This window comes from Nematolebias whitei, chromosome 3 (genome assembly GCF_014905685.2).
Source record: "Nematolebias whitei isolate Nwh7 chromosome 3, NemWhi1, whole genome shotgun sequence".
Taxonomy (NCBI): domain Eukaryota; kingdom Metazoa; phylum Chordata; class Actinopteri; order Cyprinodontiformes; family Rivulidae; genus Nematolebias; species Nematolebias whitei.
The window spans coordinates 11,644,304-11,654,768 of NC_056500.1; the positions used below are offsets into that span (position 1 = coordinate 11,644,304).

General features: G+C 36.6%; 1 protein-coding gene across 1 annotated transcript in view; it reads left to right on the plus strand.

Annotated features, from left to right (window-relative positions):
* sgip1a (SH3GL interacting endocytic adaptor 1a) overlaps positions 1-10,465 on the plus strand; it is a 56,057-nt gene that overhangs the window by 44,870 nt on the left and 722 nt on the right. Inside the window, exons 17-23 of the mRNA XM_037674522.1 lie at positions 1,530-1,589; positions 2,504-2,615; positions 5,051-5,206; positions 8,081-8,216; positions 8,308-8,510; positions 8,683-8,747; positions 10,029-10,193. Coding sequence (XP_037530450.1) covers positions 1,530-1,589; positions 2,504-2,615; positions 5,051-5,206; positions 8,081-8,216; positions 8,308-8,510; positions 8,683-8,747; positions 10,029-10,193 — 897 coding nt within the window. The remainder of the gene's footprint in view (positions 1-1,529; positions 1,590-2,503; positions 2,616-5,050; positions 5,207-8,080; positions 8,217-8,307; positions 8,511-8,682; positions 8,748-10,028; positions 10,194-10,465) is intronic.

The window sequence follows — 10,465 nt, forward strand, 5'->3', positions numbered from 1 at the left end:
TTGTTTTGGTGGCTCCGCAGATTGAAGAAGTCCTTTGGATGAAGGACGAAACGTCTCAAAATAAAATAAAATAAACCATTCAGGTGACCTGAATGAACATTGTTGGATTTCTACCTGGATCACTGAGCATGAACTTTAATGTTTGTCAAATCTAGTTAATCATTTGTACCTTTTGTTGCTCAGAAGAGGCAGTGGTAGCTCGGTGGTCACACTTTAGTAATCCTGAGGCTGCAGGTTTGAGCCCTGGTTTCAGCAGGAAGCCCTTCAAGTCTGAACAAAAATAAATCAAAAACAAAAGGACAACCCTTTCATGTGAATTTGCTCACAGTGGCAACCCGTACAGAAGGGAGAAGCAGACAAAAAGACACCGTTGGTTGCTCAAAGCTGAAAAAGACGTATATCCATTTCAGAATCCTGCAGACCAAATGATGTCATCATTTGTTCATGTTTCTTAAAACAAATTGCTTTCAGCTTTTATTATGCGTTTATCTGTCTGATGTCAACATAAGATTTTTTTCATTGTCTCTAATATTTTGTTTGAGATGCTCAAATAAGTATTTTACAAAACATGTTTAACAGGAAAGAAAGTAAAGGATTAAGAATTTATGATTTTCCTATATCCTCCTTTGACTTTGCAGGAGAGAAATGTTCGACTAATGTTGAAGTTTTTGTGTTATTACATTTCATGGTAGATGAACATTTTACTTCTGATAGAGAAATTTGTCTTTTACTCCCGTAAAGTAAAGTTCTACGATATTTGTTGTTCTTTGTTTGCTGGCATGCGGGCTGGCCTAGAAACTCTTTATTATTGAAGTGAAACTGGAATTTTTGATACCAGATTTAGTTGTTGTTTCTGTAAAGGTCCACTTTTGAGTTCTACTTTGCTTTTAAAGATACACTTTAGCCCCTGTTCTGTCTGAAAAATGTGAGAAGCAACATTTTTCCTGTCTTTCTAATCTTAGCTGGCTTTAGTCTTTGGCTGCCATCTGCAGGGCATTTCTGTGCACAGCAATCATCCTCCTTTTCATCATTTGAAAGGTGGAAGTTTGCTGTAAAACGTAAATACAGAAACTCTAATAAAAAGGGTACTGAAAATATCCATACAGTGTGAAGTGCATGGATGCTCCTGTGCAAATCAGTGGGAGTAAAAACCTGGAGAAGCATCATTCTGTGTAGTGATGAAGACTGACAGTTCATCTCCTGAGATGATCTTTTGAGACTCCGCGGTCCCTCAGCTCATTAAAACTCATTGTTACTAAAATCCAGCGGCACACATCTGGCCCAGACTTGTTTCGTGCATGCAAACATCACCCACATCGCCCATCACATGTTCTGTCCTGGCGGCGTCCCTCCTCTCCCCCTGGCCTTCACTTCACCATGATGTCCGATAGACCTACCATGCGAGACTCATGCTTCTGTCCTTCTCTCCCCTCCTCACCCACTCCCCTCCCCTGTCATCCCTCTACCTTCTCGTCCTTCTCTCCTGATCCCCCACCTCATCCCTTCCACTGCCCTTCCACCCCACACAGAGAATGACCAGCCATCCCTTGTTTGGTTTGACAGAGGGAAGTTTTATTTAACCTTTGAAGGTAAGTTTGCTCTGCACCGGGGTAGCGCGCACGAACAATTACACTCTTCCGAGGCTCATTTGTGCAAGCTTCGTCCCTCCTCTGCCCTGTCCTCTTCTCCCTCCTTATCTCCTAACTTTCACTGAGCCTCCCATCATCTGCGGTCAAATATCTGGTTTTCCCTTTTTGTCTCTTGATGTTTTACAATCCTCTTTTATCTGCACTGGCTTGCCTTTTTCATTGAAAAGCCATCTTTTTCTTTGTGCACCTTACTAATCACTTTGTCGTTTCTTTTCCCCCGCTGGTCTTTTGGCTTGTTTGGTTTCTGATTGTCCCTGATCTTGTCAGAGTACTCTGAAACAAGCATGTGTTTATCTGTCTTATGGTCTGCCTCTCACTACTTTCTCATCTAGCAGCGCTGATTCAGCTCAAAGCAAGCATCACTGTGTATTGAAGGAAGAGAACAATTCATGCATTTAAAAAAGATGTTTGAAATAAGTGTGCTTTTATTTCAGAAGTTTTACAGTCAAAAAGCAGAGAGAAATGTGTTCTCATCACATCACGTGCTGTTCCATCCTACTAACACTGATATCTGTGTTTGGTTTTGAATAACTCTAAAATGCCATTTCATTTCATCGTTAAAGTTTTCACCCATTCCATCCTCGTTTCATCCCTGCACTGTTAGGAAGAGTGTAAGATTCTGGCTTGAAAGCGTTGATTTATTTTATTTTGGGCTGAAACTGAACGTGTTGATCTCAAATTTAAACCAATATTTCTTAAATAAATAAATATGGGATAAATAAATAATAATTTCTGTAGAAATTTTAAAAAGCGCAATAATCTTTAAGCAGTTTTTCAATGAAAATTACACTTATTTGTTGACTTTATGTCATATTAAATAAAAGCTTGTGTGTGTGTTTCTTTGTTGGTTGTAGGCTGCTCTCGAGGTCCTAGTCCCCTCACCATGGGGGCTCAGGACACACTCCCCGTGGCCGCTGCATTCACAGAGACTGTCAACGCCTTCTTTAAAGGAGCCGACCCCAGCAAGTACATAAAAATATATTTATATCATTTTCTTTTTTAGATACTAAAGAAAACTAAAAGGTTTCTGGACAGCCACATGGCAGTCATTTAAAAAATATGTTCTTACAATACCACTGTATGGCTTTGGGTTCGCTCTCCGCTACCACCGTAATACATTTCAGCTCATCATGGCAAAAAATCAACATGTTAGTCATTTTTTTCTTGTAATTCCTGGTGGCCATCTTGGATTTTGGATTCAGTATGGGATGAGGAACTTTGGCAGTTATGAGCAAATCAAATTTCAGCTCAAAATCTCAAAGAATTATGGAGTTATAGTCAATTTTGAGTTTTCTGAGGTAGCTGTGGCAGCCATCTTGAACCAAAATGGCTCCAAAAATGATTTAATGTTTTGTTAGAGATCTCTCCCCTCATAGTCATGTGACCTCGCTGTTGCACTGATAGGCTGTTAAAAGTTCAGTCATGCATTTTGAATCAGAAAAATTGCATCTTTGTTTGCAAATTACGTCGCCATGGTAACTCGAAACGCCAATAATAGTAATAGCACACATCAGAGTGCTGAGCCGGTCTTTTTGATAGAACATAAGTTGCGGTTCGGGCCACATTAAAGTTGATAGAAGAGCAAGACCCTTTTCAGGTGGATAATAATAGGTGGCTCCCTTTCAAGCAGTCCCCAACAATGTTTTTCTTCAATTTGTGCAGTAATTGTTTTAATGTATTCTCTAAATGATTTGCTAAATAAATAAATAAATAAATAAATAAATAAATAAATAAATAAAAGGTTGGAAAAACTGAACTTCAATTCTGTCTTTGTATTTAACCTTTTTTGAATTTACCATGTCCTGCATGACTCAGAATCTTCAACATCATTTGATAAATTTTGTTTCCTCACTATTAGAGCTCAACGTAACTTCTAAATTATTGGAATAATTATGACTTACTGTAGTTTTCAAGAGGCACGAGACAAATATTTGTTCATTTCAGCAACTTTAAATTCAAATTTGAGGCGTTTGTTCTCAGCTTGCTCATACATCTGTCACAGTGACGCAGCTGTAATCAGCTGAGGAGGCGTGTGTGTGTGATCACACACAAATAACTGCAGTGTCATAAAACATTTTTATACAGTCAGTCATAGAAGAGTTTACAATCCTTCATTAATGTATTCATATATAAGGTTCAAAGTTCAAGGTATCTTTATTGTCATTCTCATCACATGGGAATGAAATTGTGTACTCAAGGTCTCAATTACACCCAAAAATGGCAAAAATATAAACTATAAAAAAGAAAATGGTATACAAGGATCTAAGCCATGTGTCAAACTCAAGGCCCGGGGGCCAAATATGGCCCTCGTTGACATCTTATCTGGCCCCCAAGATGTTATTTTAAATGCAATATATTTTTTTATCACTTTAATTTTTTTCAGTAATCTTTAATTATGATGTCAAAACTGCAACAGAGAACATCAAATGAGACTAATCAAACTGTTGTTGAGGAACTTGCAACCAAGAAAAGATGTTGTGTACTAACTTGAGTTAATGTAGATCCTGAAACTGACCCTTAGTTATAAAAAGGTTTTAATTTTTGCCCCGTTTAGTAAGTGGGTTTGATACCCCTGATTTAAGATATAGGCTAAACAATAATAATGTAACATAGTATGGTGTAGTAAACAGCAGCCTGAACATGAGTGTGTTGTGAGCAGATGGGTATGAATAGCTTAAGGCAAGAAATCAGCAGCATGGATAATCAGCAGCACATATAACGTGTCAAATATCCAATTTAAATGACATTACAGTGATTTTTCTGCTCAGGGATTTATGAGTCTAACAGCTTCAGAGTAGAAGCTGAACGTTGATGTGACTGAGGGTTTTACCAGTTATTACTAGATTATGATTGTATTGTAAATATTACATATAATTACTAGAAACAACCAGTCTGCGGTGAAACATTCAAAACCTGCTCAGACCAATTTCACTGTTTCACAGGAAAAGAAACGCTGCAATTGTTGACAGAGCTTTTGATAAATACCTGGGATTTTTGCCTTTAGAGCTTTAATACTGTGTGCAATCTTAATTATTATATAATTTAAACAAATCTAAATACAGTACTGTTACTTTGGTGCAGTGCATGTGTTAGTTTTCCACCTGCGGAGTAGCTTTTATTTTTTCTTCTTCTGTTTGAATTAAGATGAGTGAAGCAATGTGTTTAGGATACTGATTTAGCATATTCTCATCCTGCTAATGCTTTAATAATGCAATGAGGTTTAAATCATCACTTGCAGAGTTTTGCAGACTGTTTTTCTGACCGAATAAAAAATAAAATCCATCATTGCATCAGCTCAGAGTTTGCATAATTTTGAAAATACAAGGGATAATGAAGAAAACTGGAAAAAGTAACAGTTTAAGTTGATTTTGTGCATAACTCTCCCCTCCTCTTTTTCTCAGGTGCGTTGTTAAGGTCATTGGTGAGATGGTTTTATCGTTTCCGGCGGGAATCACGCGGCACTTTGCCAATAACCCATCCCCTGCCGTGCTAACTTTCAGCATAACCAATTACAGCCGATTGGAGCACGTGCTGCCTAACCCCCAGCTGCTGTGCTGGTAATGTCTTCACTCTTTACTCACCACCCAGTACTTCAACACTGACTTAACGTTTACATGAACAGTTCACCACAGCGCTCACGTGCGAGTAGTTTAAATCAGAAACTCTTATAATGATCTAATTCACCCAGAATGTTTAACAAGAATAATTAACTAAACCTCCTTTAAAACCCAATCAAATGTGCGGATTTAATCTCTCTTATGCTTATTATTATGTAATTTCACGTTTACCGTTCTGCCCTTCAGCTTTTTTTAATAAACTGGGTTTTTCAATTTATGTTGTATGTTTATAGCAGCGCAGCATTAAAATCACGTTTGTTTTCACTCAACAAGTTCAGCACAATATAAAATGAGAGCAAGTCCAGCACAATACTCACCTTTACCCACACTGTGGGTTACTGTGTTAAATCATGTGGAAATAAATATGTTTTAATACTCTAAAGGAAGCAAACAAAAAAGGAAACTAAAATGAGCAAACATTACAAACTGTGTGTAAAATAAGAGCTTAAAACATAAGTTGACACAAGAATTGTGCATATTTTTGTGTTTTCTGTATGAATATTAAACAGTAAAACTGCATGAATAGACTCTTTAAAAACTCCCAATTTTTATGTTTATGGTTGTAAACCTATTAAAATCTATAGAGATCTTTATAAATGTGTTCTGCTTCGCTCGTCTGTTGCTTCACATCCAGATGGTTTAATCATCGACGTGAATCATGAACGTGATGTCAGACTGAGTACAATCTGAGTCATCATCAGGCCGACTGACGTTTCAGATAAATTAAAGCGTATAAATCATTACAAAGACAAAGTTTTCATAAACATCTAACTGAAGTACAAGGCGATGGGGAAATTCAGTTAACCTGAAGTGTAAAGCATAAATACAAAAGTGATTTTTTTGTTTCCCTTTGCTTCCCTTCAGGGAGAGACACAGGCCAGCTGGATAACTAAATGATAATAAACTGAAGCAGTTTGAACTGAAACTGCATTTCCTCCAAAAACGCAGTCCATCCATCCATTTTCTTTACCCGCTTATTCCATTTCGGGTCACGGGGGTCGCTGGTGCCCATGTCCAGCAATCACTGTGCGAGGGGCGGGGTACACCCTGGACGGGTCGCAAGTCTATCACAGGGCCACATAGAGACAAACGAGACAAACAACCATTCACTCTCTCACTCACACCTAGGGACAATTTAGAGTTACCAATCAGCCTAACATGCATGTTTTTGGACTGTGGGAGGAAACCGGAGTACCCGGAGAAAACCCACGCATGCACGGAGAGAACATGCGAACTCCACCCAGAAAGGCCCCTGGACCGGGGTTTGAACCAGGGACCTTCTCGCTGAGAGGCAGCAGCTCTACCAGTTGCGCCACCGTGCTGCCCCAAAAAACGCAGTGTGAATGCTTATTGTTGAAGAACTTGCTGAGAAACAGCTGAAATTAGCTATAAAAAATGCTGAATTTTGCTGAAAATGAGGAACAAGCCTAAATTAGCAGAAGAAAGCAGAAATAACACATATTTGCTGAATTATGTTTAAATGGGCAGAAATATACTCAGAGATTATGAAATGATCTACATAAAAAGCTGAAAAAATGGGGAAAATTTTTAATAAAGCTGAAAAGTAGCTGAAAAGGCTGAAAGAAGCTTAAACTACTAGGAAAAAACTGAAATGAGCTTAAAAAAAGTGGAACTGGCTGAAAAAGCTCAAAATAACAGCTAAATGATGGCTGAAATAACTGAAACTTGTAGAAATAAGTTGAAAGGAGAGCATAACAAGCTGAAATTAGTTGAAAGAAGTTAATTAGCCTGAAAGTAACAGAAATTACCACACAAAAAAAACAATCAGAAAACGGCTGAAATTAGCTAAAAATGCTAAAAAGTGTAGCTGAAAAGGTAGATCAAGCTTAAAATAGCAGAAGAAAACAGAAAGAACACGTATGCCCAGTTAGACTGAAAGAAGTAGAAATGAGCACAAAAAGGTGAAATTACCTGAAAATAGCTGAAATTAGGAAATCAAAGAAAACTGCTGAAAAGTAGCTAAAAAAATCAGAAAGAATCTTAAATTACCAGAAGAAAGTGGAGAGAGCACATTTTTACTGAATTGGGCAGAAAAAAGTTTAAATGAGTGCAAACAATATGGCATTAGCCAAAAAAACTAAAATTAACAGCTAAATAGTAGCTGAAATAGCAGAAAAAGCTGAAACTTGCAAATAAAAAGCTGAACGGAGCACAAGCTGAAATTAGTAGATACAAGTTAGAAGAAGCACAAAAATGTTGAAGTTAGCCGAAATAATCTGAAAGGGGAAACAGATGAAAATAGCTGGAAGTAGCTAAAAAAGGTTTAAATTTGCACAAAGAAGCTGAAAGAAGCTTCACCAGAACAAAATGTGAAAGGAGCAGTAAAAGGTTGTAAACAGATCTAAAGATTTGAAGGATGTAAAATGAGCTCAATTAATTTTCTATTAGGAAAAAAATGGCAGAAAAGGCTAAATAATTCAAAAGCTAAAGTTGCACCAATACCAAAACTTATAGCACTCTTCTCCTGAATGAGCTGAACGTTTTAGCTCTATGATTTGTTGAAATGGTACAAAAACTGTGGAATGAGAAAAATGTACGGAAGAAAAATGGATCACAATTTGAGAATGCTTCATAAATGTTCATAAACGTTTCACAAAGTCAAGTTACATTAATTTATTTTTTGTTGTTGTTTTTTTTTTCAGCTAACTTTGAGCTTTGTTGGTATTTGTTCCAATAAAAATATTAATCAATCCCTGCGAATTTCATTTGCCCAAAATACGTCTGCTTTTGTTTCACAGCAACGTGCTGTTTGACTGCTCTGTTATATGAACTGTCTGTCCCCCGTCCACACAGCGACGGCACCACTGAGCCCAAGGCTGACGCCAAGGACTTCTGGGTGAACATGCCAAACCTGATATCACATTTAAAGAAGGTGGCCGAGCAGAAGCCACAAGCGACATACTACAACGTGGACATGCTCAAGTATCAGGTTCGCTCAGCCTTTGGCCAAAAGTTTAAGAGTTATTTCCTTGAATGAGGATTTAATGAGAATGTGTTGGAATAATAAACGGTGTGGACAGGTATTGACGCAGGGCCTCCAGCTGACTCCTCTGAACCTGGCGGTGAGCTGGAGGTGTGAGCCCACCAGCACTGACCTGAGGATAGACTACAAGTACAACGGGGAGGCCATGTCCACGCCGATAGCCCTCAACAACGTCCAGTTCCTCGTCCCTGTAGATGGAGGTGTTTCAAAACTCCAGGCTGTCTTACCTCCTGCTGCGTGGTACGTCCACACTGTAAAGTATATAGCTGTTTTTAATTAAACATGACAAATATAAACATAAAAAAAAATACTTTTGTCTTCTTTGTTTTAAATGAGACTATATCAGTGCATCTTATAATATATTATTCAGGTGTTCCTCGCTGATTTTATGTCTGTTTGATAATCCTGTCAGGAATGCAGAGCAGCAAAAAATCCTCTGGAAGATCCCAGATATCTCCCAGAAATCTGAAAACGGAGGTAAGCTGTAGAAGAACTACGGAGAAATCTATTTATAAGTTCAAACACTAACAAAGAAGCACAGTTTGAACCTCTTTGTTGTTTTTTTACTAAAGACACCCAGAAGAAACCATACTTTCATGCTGTTTTCATTCCACCTTTATAAACCAACCGCTCATAAATCTACATAAAGTGATTCAACACGCAGACACTCATTCATCCGTTTTTTATACAGGTTAATCTCATTGAGCATCGTGGACTCATTTACAAGAGAGACCTGAGACATAAGCACCTGTTTACTTATTTTTATAATAAAAAGAAGCAAAAAAAAAAAAAAAACAGATAACTTGTATTTGTTGTTATGAACTGATGTAGAAACGGTGTAAGACCAAAGATTTGATCTCAGCCATCTTTTTTTATTTAGTGCTCTTGACATAAAGCTAACGTGATGCTGTCTGAAAACTTTTGGGTTCATAAATATTACTATTTTCTACACACACGTCTGTTTTTTTGTTACACACTAGTGTAGAAAACACTCTAATTTTAAACATCATTGTAACAACAAACAGAAAAAACTAGAGTGGAAAAGTCTGAGATGAAACAAATTATTAGATGGACCTAAGCAAATTTATTTTTTTAATAAAGTTAAACTTTGTTTGTTACCTGAGCTCAGGGTGATTCGTCTGTTTAATTTTCTCTGAATAATGAGTAATAAGTAAGTAAGTAAATAAGTAAGTATCGGTAAGTAAATTAAATAAGTAAATAAATTAAATAAGTAAATTAAGTAAGTAAATAAAATAACTGATAAATGTCTGATGAAGCCTTCTGGATGGAAGGTGAAACGTTTCGGCACTAAAAAATAAAGAAACTGTCCAGATGACCTGACTGAAAATTGTTGGATTGTATACCTGGATTATTGAGCATGGACTTTGTTGGTAAATAAAATAAGTAAATTAAATAAAGTAAGTAAATTAAATAAAGTAAGTTAAACAAGTAAATAAAATAAATAAGTAAATAAGAAAATTAAATACATATGTAAATTAAATAAGTAAATTAAATAAATAAGTAAATAAATTAATTAATTAATTAAATAAGTAAATTAAATAAAGTAAATAAATTAAACACAATGTAAGTAAATAAGTTAAATAAATGTCAAATAAATTAATTAATAAATGTAATAAATAATTAAATAAGTAAATTAAACAAATAAATTAAATAAGTAAATTAATTAAATACATAAATTACTTAAATTAATATAGGCCTCACCCTTGTGTTTTTATACATTTGCATTCTCCCCCCCAGGTGTGGGGTCCTTGTTAGCACGCTTCCAGCTGACAGAGGGTCCCAGTAAACCGGCTCCACTGGCCGTGCAGTTCACCAGTGAGGGTAGCAACCTGTCGGGATGTGACATTGAACTGGCTGGACCAGGATACCGCTTCTCTCTTGTCAAGAAAAGGTTTGCTGCAGGTCAGTTTCAAATCTCAACATTCAGTTTGACAGGCCTGTTTTGTTTTTTTTGTTAATGAAGAAGCCCTTTCAAACTTTTTAAACATATCAAACAAGTTTTTCTGTGGCTGTGTAATTTTATTTCAGTCTGCTAAATTCTATCTTATCCTAAATTAAATTGAAATTCTCTACTGAATGACAAGTTGTTTAATCAGAACTTGATTGGCTTCTGTTCCAATAATGCTTTGTCTGCCACTGCCTTTTTAACATAACCCATACTAGCAAATGTTCTA